Source organism: Myiozetetes cayanensis, unplaced genomic scaffold (assembly GCF_022539395.1).
Source record: "Myiozetetes cayanensis isolate MyiCay16 unplaced genomic scaffold, myiCay2020 scf5-8, whole genome shotgun sequence".
Lineage (NCBI taxonomy): Eukaryota > Metazoa > Chordata > Aves > Passeriformes > Tyrannidae > Myiozetetes > Myiozetetes cayanensis.
The window spans coordinates 89,266,199-89,285,304 of record NW_026087742.1 but is presented as its reverse complement, the minus strand read 5'-3'; the positions used below and the strand labels follow the sequence as shown (position 1 = coordinate 89,285,304).

At 38.4% G+C, this 19,106-nt stretch overlaps 2 protein-coding genes across 4 annotated transcripts in view; one reads left to right on the top strand and one right to left on the bottom strand.

Moving 5' to 3' along the window:
• The window catches only part of ST6GAL2 (ST6 beta-galactoside alpha-2,6-sialyltransferase 2), a 174,694-nt gene extending 155,798 nt beyond the window's left edge, over nucleotides 1–18,896 (top strand). For all 3 annotated transcript variants that reach the window (XM_050332609.1, XM_050332608.1, XM_050332607.1), the window contains 3 exons: nucleotides 1,424–1,525; nucleotides 2,619–2,793; nucleotides 13,965–18,896. In XM_050332609.1, coding sequence (XP_050188566.1) covers nucleotides 1,424–1,525; nucleotides 2,619–2,793; nucleotides 13,965–14,233 — 546 coding nt within the window. In that variant the 3' untranslated portion in view covers nucleotides 14,234–18,896. The remainder of the gene's footprint in view (nucleotides 1–1,423; nucleotides 1,526–2,618; nucleotides 2,794–13,964) is intronic.
• Nucleotides 10,992–19,106, bottom strand: part of LOC126648908 (pinopsin-like) — a 68,723-nt gene continuing 60,608 nt past the window's right edge. The window contains exon 4 of the mRNA XM_050332610.1: nucleotides 10,992–11,298. Within this exon, the coding sequence (XP_050188567.1) occupies nucleotides 11,071–11,298 (228 nt within the window). The 3' untranslated portion in view covers nucleotides 10,992–11,070. The remainder of the gene's footprint in view (nucleotides 11,299–19,106) is intronic.

Sequence of the window (19,106 nt, the reverse complement as noted above, 5' to 3'; positions counted from 1 at the left end):
GGCTTTCCCTACCAGTACTAAAACTGGGTTATCTATACAGGTTTACTGACCCTCCTTCCCTCCTTGCTGTTGAAAATTCCTGTATTCACTTGATAAAAAGACTACTGTGACCCCCTTCCCTCATATTCTCTACTGTGAAAGCCCAAAGGACATGAAAGATGACTGTGCAGCCACAACAGATATTGTTATTGCAGGAAAAAACTCATACATATGAATGCAGACTTCACTGAGAGCGAAATTTGTGTGGACACCACCTCCAAAGGGCTCTTGCTTACTGAAAGGCAAGTAAGAGCTCCTTTGTGTGGAAACTGTGGAACCAAGCTTTTAAAATCTTGACCTTTTGGTCTGTTTACTCTGCACTCTCAAAAAAGGAGTTTACGTTCTGAGGTGAAAACTGCTCTGAGAAATGGAGTTGGGGATACTGAGAGCAACATGACTAATTCTGTTCTCGTTGTAGAAGGCTGATGGAAATCATTAAGCTCAAAGTTTATGGTAGGGAAAATATCGCTATGGCAACAATATTATTTTTCTAAAGAAAAATATGCATAATCAAATATGGCTCATTGGATCCTAAAGGGAAATGAAAATTAATACGAATTTATTTGTCTGGAATGTTGATTAGTTTAACAGCTGAAACCAAATTCATGCTGTTTCGACCAGTGCTGAAATCATTCAGCTTGAACCTGCCTGACACTGGATGTACCAGGGATCAAAGAGATCTGGTTACACACAGAGGGTTCTGGAAGGGATGAGCCAGCAGGAGTGAGGAACAAACTTCCAGTAGGGTGGGAGGATCAGGCAGAGTACCGGGAGATGCACGAAGGAGTTATATGAGAGCAGTCGATTTGAGAAAAATGACAGTTACTTCAAATATAGCCCTATTATGTACCTGCTGTTGGAACTGTTTTTCTAGGTATACCAAGCTTGTGAAGTCATGGTCTAATTTGCCTTTCTGGAGTTGCTTGAAATGAGACTGACTTGCTGTTGAAATGAGAAAGCAACCACAAAGTTGGTAGGGGGTGGGCACCAGGAAAGACATTACCCTTGGGGGCTGTAGCCCTTTAAAGAAAGCTGCTCTGTGTCTAAGAGAATCCTGCAGGTGGTCTTAAAATACCGTACCTTTCATTTTCAAGTTTCAGAATGCACGGTAGTGTTGATATGCAATTATGCAGCATCTCAAGTGGTCCCATCACATCCCTCACAGATGGAGGGTAATTCAGCATACTGCCAATTCAAACTGTCATGACTGCTGTTTATGGTTAAGCTCTTTTTTATATATTTTCTTAACAAAACAAGATGCTTAAAATTCAGCAGAACAAATGGCAACCTGGGTAGGACTGTTTATTTTAGATAAACATTTTGCCATTTTTCTGGATCCCACATGTTTTTAATGCTGTGCAATTCTTTGCATCTGTGTTTGCAGATTCTCACCAATCCAAACCATCACTTTGTTGACAGCTCCTTGTATAAAGATGTTGTCTTAGTTGCCTGGGATCCTGCTCCCTACTCTGCAAACCTGAATGTGGTAAGATGTCCACTTAGACCTTTCTTCCCAATCAGCTGAAAACACTGAAGAAAATGAATGTATTTACCACTATAGTCTCCTTGTTCTCACTTTTCATGATGAACCCCAGGGTCTGTCTGCATCTGAGTGGAGAATGCTATTTCTGCATAAATTGGTCAAAGCTGGTTTATTGGTCAAAAACTTTTCCGTAGCACTTGTACTAGAATGCACTGTTCTGAGATGCTAGGATAGATGGATGACAGACTTTGTTTGAAAAAACATTGTTATTTTCACATAACAGTGAGTTTTCTGGGTGATTGCCAAGAAGGGAGCATTGCTAGATTTCAGAAGGAAGTTTTATCAGGAAAGGTGAAAAATTGCATCCATTTTTCCCCATCTTCCCCTCTGCCTTCCCAAAATACATTCTAGTGAAAGTCTCTTCCCCATTTCTCAGGCCTCATCCCCCACCAGTCTTCCCTTTACGTCCACTGTCCCACAGCCATCTGTCCCCTGCTGTCCACCCCCTCACTGAGAGCAGCATATGTCCACCTGGTTGTCACTGGGGGAGTCTCTGCTTTGGCTGTTGCTGCAGCTCCAGTAGACAAGTTGATCTGATGGCTTTTGGCACAGGGAGCTCGTAGCTGAGCAGGCTGCAAAGTAGAAAGTAAACCTTCATCTGCTGAACTCCCTTAGCAACAGATGCTAGAGGCTGCCTGCCTCCTACGCAGGCTGCCGTCAGTCTGCGTCATGTGCTGCTGCTGCCTCCAGCAGGGACAGGGACACTTTCAGAGGAAGATTCACCCCCAGGCCCAGATCTCATGTCAAGACTCTCTGAACCCCTTCTTTAATGTGAATCTGTGAGGGGGAGATAGGGTTGGCTTATCCCACAGCATTCAATTCCTTATTGGGAGTCTCAGTATGAAGAAAGAAAACTGAATAGCCTCGAGTGAGGAATGCCTTTCTAGCAAAAACATCCACCAGTGCAGGCTGCTTTGGTACCTTTGCTTCTGTTCTGCAGAATCCAAATGAAGACAGTTTATGTTATTGTACATGTAGTGTTCAAAACACATTTGATACTATTAGATTAAAAAGCATCTTACTTTTTTCCTCTCAGTGGTATAAGAAGCCAGACTACAATCTGTTCACTCCCTATGTACAGCATCGTAGGAAGAATCCAAGCCAGCCGTTTTACATCCTCCATCCAAAGTTTATATGGCAGCTCTGGGACATCATTCAGGAGAACACTAAAGAGAAGATACAGCCCAACCCTCCTTCTTCAGGGTTTATTGGTAGGTGTATCAAAGATGGTCCCAGTAGACATGTTAGATTAAAAAAAAATTAAAAATGTGTGCATTGCACGAGGAGGAAGTCCATACATGTGTACTGTTTGTTCTTGGGGCTCTCTATAGAAACAATGACTAGCAAAAAGACACAATATGGGAACTAGAAAATAATTGAGTGAATTGATGTTCTGCCTTTTTGCCCTTCACATTCATAGTATGCATACCATATCTATAGCACATTCATATATCTGTAAGAAATGTGTATTATTCTGTATTAATTTATGTGTTGAGGACCTACTTAATTCTAAAATTCTTTGTTGGGATCATAAAGCAGAGATGCATCAGACAACAAGTGAAAGCAGACAGCAGATCATAGAGGATGAAATCAATGGCAGGCCAAGCTGTATTCCCTACACAAGCCAAGTATTGGGATTTCTCATGCCCTGTCATGGCTTCCAGTGCTCACTCTGAGAATTTCTCTTCTCCTAAAGCAATAGAGTTTCACTCTATTTTTTGGTCCTTTCTTAGTATTTCATGGGGGATAATTTGGCACTGTGCCCACAATTCATACAGCAGAACAAAGTATCTGATGCTCAGCTGGTTGTGATCTTGAATGTCTGAAGGATTCTAGCAGAGTAGCAAGGCTGAGTCAGAGTCGTCCTTGCTTCTGCTTCTAGAGACACACAGGGCAGTAGAGCTTCAAATACCCTCATCCACTTTAGAAACTCCATCCTTTCCTCACTGACATTGTGATACTGGTCTATGTGTTTGCTGCAGTCAGAAAATGTTCTTTTTATACTTTCTATCTGAATCTGAAAGCAAAGATACCTGACATTGCGTCTGATAAGGAAATACCATTTTTGAGTGTTTATTTTGGGTTTTGTATGCAGTAGTGGCATCCTAGGATATTGTGGAGCATACCAAAGGCCTTAGAGAGGGTGCTGAAGCTCTCAGACGGATGAGATGTCTCACCACCAGATGGAGGTGTCTAGGAGATGCCCATCTATGACCTGAGTGGGTTGTGCATACCTGGAACATGAGTGGAAAGAAAAAGAGGTCTTGTGTTATGTAGAAGGGTGGCTTGGCAGCTGGTTCTTGAAGTGAACATTTTTTTTTTTGGAACCTGCTTGTGAAAATTCGTAGGGAGAAGACTGCTCATGTGGAATGATCTCACCAGCTGCATTCACATTTTGCAAAAGTGTTTCTTGGAGCAATGAAATTGTTGATAAAAATAGGTTAACAGCTGCTGATTGTAAGAATAGTGAAGAGGATCGTTGTGCTGTCAATCTGTACTTCCACCATACATAAAAAACACTTCAAAAGCTCCTTTGAAGAAATGGAGTTAATTTCACTGTAAGAACAGAACAATAATTTTCAATCCCAAATCTAAATGTTACTGACATAAAAATATCCTTCAAGCAGAGAAAGCTTTGAAAATATCAACTGTTAAACAAGCAAAAGCATTAACAACAAAAGCTGTATAGATAAATATACTCCGGTGTGTATAGATGCAAATTCACCTCCTTCTCTAGTGGGAATTTTACTTATATTGTTCATTTCCAAGGGCCAGTGCTTTTTTGGTAATGCTGTCAATAACTTTTGAAAAAAAACCAGGCAGTAAGACAAGCTTATTTGGAGTCACATCCACCTCATTTGATAACCAGTTACTGTTATGACAGATGCATTTTAAATATTTTATTAGAGAGAGGCTTCCCATTTTGATAACCTTACGGAATTGATGTCTATGCATTGCACATGTAATATAATCTAAACTCAGAGGTGGCACAGAAACAGCAACTGCATATTGTCAAGGGGGGACATAAAGGGCAGGATAAAGCATAGAAAATATTATGCAGCTTGGCAGAAATCTGAAAAGTCACGTTGGTCTTCAGGTCAGGTATCTCTCAATCACTCATGCAGCAAATAATCCAGTTGGAACTGAAGCTAGCAGACACAACTGAATGCATCTGTATGAAAGAGGTATCCTGAGTATTGATGCTTCTACCTAATTCTTATAAAATCTATAAAATTAATTCCTATAGAATTAATAGAAAGATTGGGTCAGTGATGGCCATCATAAAATGTATCTTAATTTCAAGAAGGGAAAATAGTTAATAGTTAAATGGCCACACTAATAAATACCACTGTGCTTAATACCACTAATAAATACCATTGTGCTTAAAATGGCTATAGGAAGGAAAATAGGCTGCTGTTTAATAGAGGTTATGAATTTTCAAAGACAGAGATATGCATGGACCATAATGATCCTAATATCACTGATAAGGTTAAAAAAATGGTTCTGAGTTGAGTGAGGCACTTTTGTTTCAAACTTTTTAGCCTCTAGTAGGCCTAATTAAAAAAATTGGACCAATATGTAAATTAAAACGTGGAATGACATGTTTTATGTTTTTCAGGAATGTGAAGCATGCTTTAGCTTGCTCATACATTATTTCTTCAGTAATTATATTTTTCACCTGACAGTTGTGTCTATTTCTGCCTCTTAGCGCTATTTTTAAGAAACTGAATCTTCCCAAAGGGAGAATACTTGGTGGAATGAATGTGTACTCACGGGGTTCTTCTGTATCAGTAAGCCTTGACTGATGTCAAGAATCTCTTAATGTTGTTAATAACTGTATTACAGTACTTAAGTCACAATATTATTAAGTCTGTTGGAAAAGAGGCTGTTTTTTTGTGGGTAACACAAAAAAACCAAACAGGGTCCAACAGGGTAAAGCAAACTTTTTATTTTATTCTGAAAGACTTTTTTCGTTTGTTTGCTGAGACACCAGTGTGGACTTTCTCTGGCTTGTAACTTTGCCTTATGTGGCATGTCAGACCTTAGCTAATGTCCCTCCTCATTATACACTATTTACTCTTTGTCTTCCTAATCTAATCCTTACAAGAGCTTTGAGAATCCATTCTTGCATATTTTTGCAACTGCTGCCTTCACATTTTTAAAGAAATCTCTGCACAGTATTCCTGTCATCTTGCATTAGACCATTACCACAATGGCCTTTTGTGGTTAAAGTTGTTGGTTCATGTTTGACTGAAAAATGGGTTTGCTAAATGAGTATTGATATGTTTACATCTCATCTTGGACTTGGATTTACACCATTTTTCTCAGATAGCAACTTGGCAGTTAAGAAAACATCACTGTTATTAGGGAAGGATTTGCCCTACCTATTGGCAGCAGAAATGTTACCTCTTCACTTCCTATTAGTACATTTTTTCACTGTGAAATATGAACTCAATCTTCCTTCCCTCTTTCTATACATATCAAAGCTCAGTTTTTAATTGAGGTTGCTGGTACATGAATTGGCAGTCTCTATTGTTACCATTCTGTTGTAAGAAAAGACTGTTCCTGTACCCTCATTGGTAGCCAATGTAAACAACCTATTCTTACCTTAAATTTTTGTCATCTGAAGACCAAGACTGAAACTTTGCGTTTCTCAAGAGTAGCATTCCGTGTTCATTGGGTACATCAGCTTTCAGAAGTTTGGGGGCTTTTTAATATGTCTAGATTATATAAAGACTTTTCTATGAAGATTTTGCTCCAGTGTTTACTACCTGTGTTTTCTACGACTTCTTCCTTACTGGACTACACTTTGCTAGTTACCTCTTTGGAGGTGACTTTGCTTGAAATTCACATTTATATACTCTTACAGAACAGCAACTTTTATCTTTGTAAAAGTTAGTTTAAAGCTGTGACTGCAGGGGGTTTACATGGACTTTTTAGATTTTTACATTTTAGGTTGTCTGTGTAGGTGGTAGTCTTTTTTTTATGTATTACAGCTTTTAGCATAATATACAATCCACTGAACACAAAATAACTAAGCCCAGATGACTTTATTGTCGGGAGAAAGGAAGTGTTGTTTGAGGCTTTACAGCTGACATTACAGTTTTAACAGTTACATGTCATTAAAATAGTTGATAACATTAATCTTCATTTGCATGCATCAAGACAATAGTATGAGCAAGGCTATCATTACACTGCAACATTAGCAGGTCATTGTATGACTAAGAACTTAAAATTTAAAATCACTTCAGAGAGCATGTTGAAGAGAAGTATACAGCTGATCTCCAACTCTGCTTAGAAAAAAATAACACTTGCATGAACTGAAAGAAACAATTAGACGTACTAAGAGTTGCCTTTATTGCTGTTACTTACTCATCATGTTTTATCAGCAGTTGGTGAAGGAACAGAATAGTGCTTACTCTTTCCAACTCAGTGTTGTTCAAGTATTAGCAAACAATAAATAATACCTTGAATACATAAGCTTTAAATTATTCTTTAACAAAAAGCACACTGAAATTTGAGTATCTCTCACTTCCCAAAATACAGACATAAAAGAGCAAACTCTCCTCTTAAATCACATAAAAACCCTTTTACTATTCTAGTGTATCACCCAAAATTGAATAATACATTTAAAATTATGTAATTGGTCAGCATTTTCCAGTCTGTGATCATATTACAGAGTATATTATTGTGATTAATGTATGGCTTTTTGCATTCACCATTAAGTGATAAATATGTAATTTTCTAGGTCTACTATATAATGCAAATATTTATACAGCAAAGACGACAAGTCTTGCACAATTTATTAAGCTTAGGCACAGGGCCATTTGGTAACAATTTTTCAATAAATAATTGGGTTTTCTTGTGTTTAGTATTTGTCACATAGTTCATGAACTAAACAGAGGTAAAGAAACCCTTTTTTTAGAAACACAGTATTTTTAAAAGCCAGAGCTACTTTTACTACATATTCCAAAGAACAATTCAGGCACATTTGGCCCAGTTTCAAGGATATATATTTTCCTGTCATACCTGCAATCCAGTCAAGAGAGACTATAGAAGTAGAGTAACATATACCAAACTACACATCCTAAATGCTTTATGTTTATTTGTAATGCTTTCAAGTGCACAGATTAGCAAACACAAATTTACTAGTGTGTCTAGCTAAATTCTTTACTGTAACTAATTTGTGGTGTGTGTGAAATGAGACACATTATGAGTATAATAATCAGATTATGTGTACTTAAATGTTTTTTGCATCTCTTACATTTTGTTAAAATGATTCTGCATTCTTCCTGAATGCTTGAATTACACTTATTATTCCAGATGCTTTCATACAGCATCTGTTGATTCGGGTGTACTAAACTGTATTTTATTTATTTGTAAACTAGAGAACATTCTTTTTTAAATCAATGTGTTAACCACAAAACCTAGTTGTACTATACAAGATTTGTGTTGGAAAGTCAAAACCTTTGGAGTTACTCAAATTGCCAAGAACAAATTGAAAAACATTTTTTCCTTTTGATTAGAATCCATAGTATATGCTCATTTGTATAAATCACCCATGCAAGGAATTTAATCATCATTTAATTCTGGTTTAAATGTTCTCAGTGCAGATTGTAAAAGCTCAGTTTATTTGTGCCAGTTGGACTGAGATTAAACCATACCAAATACTTCCCAACACCATAGATTTTGAAATACTAATATAAAATATTTTGAAATACATAATACTGTATTAGCATCTAATATTGTACTGTTATGCAAAGTTGCCATTTGACTGTTTCTCTGACAACCACATAATTTCTTGGGAATAATATATTTTTTAGTATTTTTCAGAGTATTCTATGCTTACAATCCTTTTTTTTTCCAGTGTGGTATTCTTCTGCTGACAGCAAAGGAGCTTGTGATACCTATCTCAGGTGTGGGTAACTGCACCAGTGGCACATTTGGTCACACCTCATTTTCATTTCTTCTCACAGTGCTCTTGGAGAAGCCCATTATATTACTTTTTCACAAAGTTTCAAAAGCTGCTTACATAGGAGAGTAGAGGAGAAGGTTCTTGATAGCAAAGGTCCAGACTCTTGAGTTTCTGTCTAGTCACAAAGTTCCCTGTAAGTGAACAATTCATCCCATCCTAAAGGAGACATCTAAAATAATTCTGAGTTCTACCCTAGAAATACCTGTCTCCTGCATTGTCTGTAAAGAATGCTTTAGGTCAGCAAGGTCAGAAATGAGCATGAACATTTCAGTAAGATTAATTCTGTCCAGACTCTATATGATACTGGGACAATGACTGTCTCATCCTGATTATTAGCAGTTCCTTAGATCATGTGTCAGTGCCAGTCTGTGCCGTTTTGTATTTAGTAATTTTGCATTGACTGAAAATTAACATAAGGACTGTTAACAAAGGCAAATATTGAAGTGGAAATGGAAATATGGAAATTGTTCACCATACAGGCTATCAAACAGTGCTGTTCCCATTTCATACCGATAATCCTGGAGGAGTCTTGAGATATGAAAGAGACTTCCAGATGATGTTAAATTGGACATTGATGTGAAAGTACACAGACAACAGAAATAAGTATATAGACATGTACTCCATGGGCAGTACAGGGAAAGAAAATAAAACAAGGCACACTAGGACACTACAGGTTAATATGTGTGGGAGAAAATGCTAAGAAATTCAACAACAGAAGAAAAACCTAGGAAGCAATAGCACAGGAAGAGATGTGTAAAGATAACAAATAGAAGGTAACGTAGGACTTCTCAGAATAGATGGGCAAGCAAAATGGGTTAACAGAACCAAGATTAAGTCAGTAAACAGTCAGGCACATACCTCTTCTTTATCTTTGAGACTGCACCCAACAAATAAAAGTTCGAACATAATGTAAAAAAAAAATTTGGGGGTTATTTAAGTGCCAAAAAGCTATAGGCGATTTAAAAAAATCTTAAGATCACTGAAGGTGATCTTAAGGAGAGAAGGGAATATGGGAAAAATGAGTTGTGAGGTAGATGAAAATACAGACGGCTTGGCACACTTATACCTGCTGGATACAGGTGTCAGTAAATCACTGTGATGTTGTTGAAACCAAGCAGAGAGAAATTGGGATAAAGAGTGGTATGAAAACACATGGGATGGAATGTGAGACCTGTAGTGGGGAGCTCTGTTGCCAGCCCTGTTTTAGGGAATTAAGAAAAACAAGCTAGACATCATATTAGAAAGAAAATAGAATGAAAACTGAATATATCCTAGTACATGAACTAATGTAAATGTCCTAATGTCTAAACTGGTGCTATTCTTTTAAAGATGCTCAATTAATTTTTTTTGTAAACTGAGTTTGCAGTAATAGCTCTACAACACTAAGACTGTGTGGAGGGGGATTCACATCCTTCAAGACATGAGACAGAAATTAACCCATTTCATCCCTGTTTTTAGAGAGGACTGTATTCATACAAAGAAGATGGCTTCCTTTCCAAAAAGAACCTTTTAATTTCTTTTTTCATTCTCTACCCCCTCTTCTTTTTTAACGTAGTGCAAAACAGTAGGAGCAGATCATTCTGAGGGAGAATCTGGAGGCTATGACAGTTAAGTGGAGGGACCTACCTCCTTGGGTTCATGTAGATTAAGTGTGTAATCCTGCATGCCCTGGGATATCACCCACAGATGGTTTGGACGGTTGGCTGTATCACACTTCTGGACTCCTTGGCTGAAGGTCACTGGTGTTAGAGGGGCTAAAGGAGAAAGTGTCTGGCACTGACCACCATTTTTCCCCAGAATAGGGTTTGAGCATTTGATGTGTGCATGAGGTCTGGAAGTATCAGGAGTGTTCCTGTTTCCACCAGGACAGATAAGCCTCCAGCACAGGGACACATTCTGTAGGTGGTTATCTCTATATGTTGTCATAGCTCATCTTTCAGTTTGCTGACCCTAGACTTCAACACAAGAATGTGCTTGCTATAAGTTAGCTGTTACCACTCAGAAACTAGCTTGTCAAGTCACAGTCTTTCCTCCTGCCAAACATCACTGTCCAGCGTGAGTGAAAATGTGAGTGGACTGTCAGAAGTTACAGTTATTTATGAGTAACATAATATGAAATCCCAAGACATGGATTAGATGGAAAAAGGCAGGAAAGGTAAGGAGCTAAGCCAGATAGCCCAGCGTGCCTTTTAGATTGATTCTAGAGGACACTGAACCAAAGATCACTAAAAACTAAAACTCTACTACTTGTAAGTCCTCCTTTAATTAATTTACAGGAAAGTAATTGATACTGCTTAAAATTTTGTCATCATGGAACCATATCTGGCAGTTATGTGGCTATCTTTGCTGTTATTAAGGAGATTAGAAAAGAGTCACAATTTTTGTTCTTGACAGTTTTCCAATCCCACAAATGGGAACTTCCTTTATTACTTTTAAAGTAAGCTTGGTGATGTGGCAGTGAAATAAAACACATTTTGGTTAAGGCTTGTACTTTCCATCAGAGCCAGTTTTCCTAAGACTCTGGTGGTATAGCTTTTGAAATTGGCTCCAGGCTTGGCTCTGGGTGCAGGAGAGAAGTCACTTTACTGTCTCTTTCTGGATGTGGTTCATTATTGCACACATTTCCACCATCTATCCTTTGATTCAGCTGGATAACAGTTACCTTGGAGTGGCAGGGGGGCTCTCCATTAGTGGAGGAAGGAGGTTGGCAGTGGAAAAGCTGACGAAAGCATTTGTAAAACTGAAACAAAAGAAAACCAATTTGAGACATAGGTGCTTGGCAGGCTACAATTCATAGCATCTCTATAACAGCTTCAAGGCAAGGAAACATGGTTTATTAAGCTTTTACTTTTTTCTCAAATAAGGATTAAATATTTTTTCACCACGAATAAGTGTTTCTTGCTGTTCAAGACTAAAGTTCACTTAAATTTGTGAACTTCTTTAAAATTGATACATTTAGCTCTTCTAAGACCATAGATTCTGTAAAGGGTAAAGCTGTAGAACAATATAAAAGATTTTCAGAACCTTTAATTTCTGATAAAAGAAGATTTAATCACAGAAGTAATTGGTTTTCAGTTACTTCACACATCAGGCAGGGAAAAAATCATTTTGATAATCTAATGATACACAGCAGGGAGAGCACAGGGTTCTTTTCATTAGCAAGCCATTGAAATCTCTGTGTTCCCAAACTACAAACTAAACATCAGAAAATGACTCTACTTAATTAACAAACCAAAATAATTTTTTGTTAATTCATTTCACTTCTGAGATAAACACATCTTGCAGTGTGAGCGATTGGCTCACAAGCTGAGCACAGAGAGTAACAGTGAATGGGGAAACATCACACTGGTGAACTGTCACTAGTGGGGTCCCACAGGGTTCCATCTTGGGCCCTGTGCTCTTCACCATCTTCATAAATGACTTGGATGCAGGACTGGAAGGGATACCAAGCAAGTCTGAAAGTGGCACAAAAGTGGGAGGAGCTGTTGACTCCCTCGAAGGCAGGGAGGCCCTGCAGAGAGACCAACAAATTAGAGGGCTGGGCAGTCCCAACCATATGAAGTTCAACAAGGGGAAGTGCTGGATTCTGCACCTGGAATGGGGCAACCCTGGATATACATACAGGCTGGGGAATGAGATGCCAGAAAGCAGTGCCATGGAAAGGGACCTGGGGGTCCTGGTTGATGTCAAGTTGAATATGAGTCAGCAGTGCCCTGGCAGCCAGGAGGGCCAACCATGTCCTGGGGGGCATCACCAGCTGGTCAAGGGAGAGGATTGTCCTGCTCTGCTCTGCACTGGTGCGGCCTCACCTTGAATATTGTGGCAGTTTTTGGCACCACAATATAAGAAAGGTATTAAGCTCTTAGAGAGTGTCCAAAGGAGGGCAATGAAGATGGTGAAGGGCCTTGAGGGGAAGACATATGAGGAGTGGCTGAGGTCACTTGGTCTGTTCAGCCTGGAGAAGAGGAGACGTGAGGGCAGACCTCATTGCAGTTACAGCTTCCTTGTGAGGGGAAGAGGAGGGACAGGCAGTGATCTCTTCTCTGTCGTTACCAGTGACAGGACCCAAGGGAATGGCCTGATGTTGTGTGAGGAGAGGTTTAGGTTGGATATTAGAAAAAGGTTCTTCACCCAGACGGTGGTTGGGCACTGGAACAGGCTCCCGAGGGAAGTGGTCACAGCACCAAGCCTGACAGAGTTCAAGAAGAGTTTGGATGTTATTCTTGGGCATGGTCCTGTGCAAGGCTAAGAGTGGGACTCGATGATCCTTGTGGGTCCCTTCCAACTCAGAATATTCTGTGATCTACCCAAAACACCTTTGATGTAACAAGAGTTACTCATTTCTAAGTGCCAGGTGAGCAGAATTATACAGCTACCTCCTCTGAGAGCTGACAGTCATCTTCAGCAGATAAGGGATACCAGTAGAGCAACAAGCGTTCCAATACATTTTCCTTACAAATTTATTTTTTAAGTGAAATCTTCAAAAAAAAAAAAAAAAAAGGTGTTCAAGACTTATCATGTTATTTTCCTTGCACGTGGCTGTGTGAAACAGAAAAGGCTTCCAGAAGTTGTGATTGATTTGAAAGTATTGCATAGGCAATGCTGTTGATCAGTATCTGGTATTAGTCCATTTGAAAACATACAGCTGTAACAGATTTCTTGTTTCAAAGCTATAAAGACCGCAATTGACAGTGCTGATGATACTCAACCATTGATATGTGGCAGGAAATAAATATGTGCTGTCATTTTGTGAATTTCTCCTTGCTGAGCAGGAGGTGGTCAGGGGTTTTTCGTTGTGACAGCACTGCTCTAAGTAGGAATTCGCCTTCTTTGCCATCTCTCTGTGATACTTTTCACAGAATTGTCAGAAGCTGTGGGCTTCTGTGCCACTACTATATGGGTGATGTTTCTTTATATGCCCTTCTGCATGTATTTAGAGAGAATCAAGTGAATGGAAAAAGTGGAATTGATTCAAGTCCAGACTAAGAAAGACCAACATTGTAATAAGGTGGAGATGTTTCAAGGATTCTTGTGTGGGATGTTTTGTGGACAGTACATAAGGTAAATGGAGGGAGGTGGGAAAGAGCAGTCTACCACTCAGAAGGCTGATGGTAAAATGCAAATCCTTATAGGCTTTTTACTCTTTCTTTATACTGCTGTCCTTTCTTTAGGACTGTAGAGTCCTGTTGACTCTACAGGGATTGAAATCTTTATGTATGAGAAACAAGTGAAAGCCGCTCTGATAAAAAGAACTATTGTTTCTCTTAATGGTTTTACAGAGTTAGTACTTAAGGTGTGTAACAACAAAGGAAAGCGGGAAACGAAAAAGGGATTGGATGACTGCAGGAAAATTCTGCAAGGAAAATGAAACCTGAGGTTCACTTTTGTTTTCACTTCTTGCTCCAGGTATCCTCATCATGATGTCCATGTGTAATGAAGTACACGTGTACGAATACATCCCTTCAGTCCGGCAGACCGACCTATGTCACTACCACGAACTCTACTACGATGCAGCTTGTACCTTAGGGGCCTACCACCCACTGCTCTACGAGAAGCTCTTGGTGCAGAGGATGAACAAAGGTTTACAGGATGATCTGTATCGGAAGGGGAAAGTCATTTTGCCAGGGTTCAAAGCTGTCAAGTGCCCCAAACGAAATAATTTCTCACACTTGTAGAAGTAAGTCCCTCAGAAACAATGTGCAATAAGGTACTACTGTCGTACTATAAACAAGAAGAGAATACTTGAAAAAACGTTATCTTAGACCAATCTAGTCTTGAGTCTATAAATTGTAATTAAGTAGCAGGCATGAGAAATACTTCTTTTCTGAGCCTGAGTATTTATTACTGCTTTGCAAATAGTTACAGAAAAAAGCAAAGGCTTAGCTCATGAAGGTGCAAGGGACATACTTAGGCAGAAATATAATGCATTGTTGTTGGTGTGACTGTCAGAATTTGTCAGTGGTCTCTTATGCCATATATGCTGGACTGTAATTTTTTTTAATGACTTTATTTAACTATCAAACCTGGCATTGTGGAACAGCCTCTATTGTTCACGTATGTACAGAGCGGCCAGTTGAACAATGCAGTGTTTCCCCATGGCTTTGTAAGATTTTCACACACTCCCAGAATGAAGTAATTGCTACTCCAAGCTGTGCAGTCATTAAGTGCAGTAGACTTTAATGCTTGCTCATATGCAGGCTCTGTTACAGGCCTCCAGCTGTACAGGGGCCTTACAGTGACTGTGAAGTCAGCGCAGTCAGAGATGGATGTACACACAGCCAAACCCATTAAGCTACTGGATGTACTTTTAATGCCAGACTCCCATGCGCACACTGTCTGCAGAGGGAAATGTCTCATTCCTTTAGAGAAAAACAAACATATTTTAACCCATTTAGGAGGAGAAACTAAAGGATTATCAGGAAGGTGTAAGATGGGCATGCTGCCTTCCTCCAGTCTGCACAATACAGAAGATCCAGAGAAAGGCAAGGGAGGTTGTGCAGCACTCACACATCACACTGAAAGCAAGCATAGAGGGGGATCACCTTTCTGCAACAAAGATAGCATTCAGGAATACAGACATTATCTGTTAAGTGTTTCACTGATATCTGAATCAAAGTCACTGATTCACAATTTATTGCTGTTAAGAAAGTAGAGGAAGTGTTCTGACAAAAAGAAGAGGATATCAGCATTTTTTACTTAATGTTTGAAAGACTGTACCCCAGAAGAAGTGGTAATGCCTGCAAAAAAGCCTGACTACAGATTGCATATGGAGACAGTTTAAAATTTTCATTCATTACACACAATGAGAATATTCTCTAAGGCACTTCTAAAAATCTGCCCAATTGCTAATATATTTAAAACATTATTTTCCATATTTTCCAAGACTTCCATTTCAGATTTTCCAAGTGGCAGGAGCTTAATGGGTTTTTTCAGTTTTTTGTTTTGGTTTGTTTTTTCCCACACAATTGTACTCTTTCTTTTAGAGTAAGTTCGGCAGGAACGTGTGTACACAAAAGAACAGCTATATCCTACTCATGTCCATTCAGTAAAAAAGCAAACAGCTCAAAGAAACATTGAAAGGAATAACTGCGTGGTTGTGGTGGAAAGTATTTTTTGTATTTTGACTTAAACAAAAAGACTTTTGCCAGAAAAGCAAAAGAACACAAACAACATTAATGACTATTTCATCTTCAATTGTAATGTAAGTATAATCACAGAATCCTTTTTCTCTCACTCTACTCTTTGGGAAGCATTATTGAAAGGATCTTTTGGAATGATTATTTCCTTCTTCAGAAACAAAGAATATGTGTTTTACATAGGACTTAGCCTTCTTTTAGGGATTTCTGATGATCTTAAGATTCTTACTGACAGAAATTATGTCCAGATAATCTAATAACTGTACTTCTGTGCTGTATGGATAGTTATGTCCATAAGTCATTTTGGTACATGCCAAAATGAATAGGTTTTACTTATATTAGCCTTAGACTCTGGATATACTACATACCAATTTCTTTTTAATGTTATGTATGGTGGCAGCTTTTATTCTTGAAGTTAATAACATTGTTACTTAATTTTCTGAGGAATAGATAACCTACACAGAACTAATCTATTTTTCCTTATGTTTGGTGCCCTGTTATCAAAACATTGAAAGTCTGAACAGTGCAATCAAACAGGTCTCTCTCTGCTGTACACTGTGTTAGCTATGACATGTTTGTAAAGGAAGGGAGTTGATTAGCTTTCTTTGACTAGTGAATCAAAAAGCAGGAAATTCTCAAGTTCCAAAGGAAAAAAAAGAATATCACTTTGGCCTGCAACCATTCACTTTTAACTCTGATTTTCACAAAGAAGAAAAATAGTAACTGCATTGCTCAACTACCAACAGCAGGATTATTTAGTATTACTCCCTCAAAAATTTGTCAGAATAATCAGCATAGCTATTGTACAGAACAGGGCAAATTATAAAGTTTCATCTAACAAGTGCTAAATATACCTACTTACTGTGCAGAACCAGATATGAGACGTTAACAAAATGAATTATATTTTTAATTTACTGGACTGCCCTCACAGCCAAAATCTTTTCTTTGCTGTATCCTTATTGTATGGCAGTCAGTCCTCCTTCCATAAGTGCAAACGTGGGTGCTGTAGCACCATCACCTCAGAAAATGCCACAGAGCTGTACTGCAAATGCTTGCTCACAGAGAAGGAAGACCAACTTATGGTGCCATCTTTAAAAAATAAGCATCCCTGGTGTGGCTTCCCCACACTGGTTTCCACTGTGATGTTTCACTGGTCTACCTGATCAAACACCTTGTAGTTGCTTAAAGAGCATTTTCTCTCCTACCTTGTTTTGTCCTCCTTTGTTTTTTGGCACAGGGGAAACACAAAGGACCTCTAGACGTGCTTCCCTCACCACTGCTTACACTCTGTGACATTGGCATTGTTGCCTTTTATAAGAGCCCACCAGGTATTTTTGCATTAATGAGCATGTCCCCATCCCTTGTGAGGGCAGAGAGATCTTTACGAAGAATCGTGTTCAGTAAATTTAAAACAGTGAGCATGTAACAATATGGGACTGTGAATCTTTTAAAAATAATGGGCGAGTGCTGGTTTTATATCTATACAGTAAATGCAGGAATGTTAGAGGAAGTGCATTTTCTCACCAAGATCATGGGGCTTTTGGGGGAAAAGATATAGGCATGGGTTTGTAGCTCTCCAGTGTGGCTGCCGCACACTAAAACAGCGTAAAACAGCACTGTAAACAAGAGAGGTTTGCACAAGCCCAGCTTGTGAGGGGCATCATCAGCCAAGCAATTGCCTCTGCTCTTGGACCTCTCTGCTCCCTTCACACTTGTTGCAGGTTTTAAATTTATGGAGTTTTAGTGACAAGCAGGAACAAGTTGCCTTCAAACACTATGGAGCCTCATTGCTGTGCCCTGGTGCTGTGGACAACAGCTGAAGTTAGCTGAAACAAACCAGAAACACAGCAGCAGCTTAAGGAAATATGCTGAGTTTATGCTGAATTTCATTATGCTCCTTTTTTCCCCACTGTGAATTCTATAGCTTTTCTGACTTGTGGTGCTCTATCATTTTATGCATTCAGCTTTTGGATGGTTAAATCCAGGTATTCTTCAGTTTATTCAAGAAAAAAAATATTAAATATTTTGCTTCATTTTGGGCCAAAATCTTTTTGCTAGGAAAAAAACATTACATTGTTTTATTCCGCTATAGTTCTGAAGGTTACTTCAGCATAAAATCATAGTTCAGTCAGTGCTTCCTTGGATTAAACTACTACATCTTTTTTTTTTTTTACCTTGCTGTGCAGTTTTATGCTATAGAAACTTTGGTAAATTCACTGAAATTAACATGATATAAGAAATAATGTACCTTTGGAGAGGGAGGGGGGTGATATAAACACTCTAATCTACATTCTTACTGTACAAATTTAACTTAAGCATTGCTTGTCTTTGGTCAGGATACTTTCTTTGGTGATCCAAATTCTGAACTTTTTGCTGTAAGTTGCCAATGTCAGGAAAACCAAGACAGATTTTTCTGAAGTGAAGACAGGTGTCTACACTCACTCTCTGTTGCACAGACTGAATACAGTCATTTTAGAGACTGATTTAATTAAACAGGAGTTTAAACACACTTGTAGACCAATCCATAGTGGGGGTTTTAATTTCCTTTTTCTTCAGCAGTTTTTAAGGATGGAAAATGCCATTTGGACAGTGACACAAATGTGCCATGAAAGGAGTGTTAAATGCATTGACTGCAAAAATAAATGGCTACTGTTTTTCCCTTCATGCTCTCTAAAGTTGATGTGTAATGGCTAAATGAAATTGTTCTTTGAAGTAGGTAATTCAGAAGCCTGTCACTAGAAAGTATCTGAATCTTTCCCAGCACAAAGCAGGTACCTGATTTAACTGTTTGAAATGTAACGTAACCTATATCTGGGCATACCTGCATCATTGAATGAATTTTGACACTGCAGATGTCTTTTCTCTGGCTTAGTGATCAGATTCAGAATTTTGTTCCTAAAATAAGAGTTGTGTGTAAAAGCCTTACTTTTCTTTATATCATCTCATCACTCTTATAATGTGTAGTCATTGAACTATTCAAATATAGACTGTGTACTTTTTTAATAGCTTTGAGAATTATTTTATATGATGATTTTTTTAAATGAATGTGTACTCTAATAACAAAGCTTAAGATTTTACAGGAGTCACATTTTTAAGCAGTGTTTGTATACATTTTAACACTTTTTATATTTTCTATTATGATTTTGTATATTTTTATGTATGCACAGTGTACAGATTTTTTCCTGTAAATAAAACATTTGTTTTCATTTGTTTAGGAGTGCTGCTGTTTTCATATTGCCTTAAAGGAATGACACTGAACTGCTGGTGGAACAAAAGAGGGAAGGTGCCTGTCAGTTCTGCCCACAATTTCAGTGAAATCTCAAATGGAAATGGACAGCTAGGCTGACAAGTAGCTATCACAGTAAACTACAAAAAAGAGGCAAATATTGTAAAGCTAGCTTTATTCTAAGAT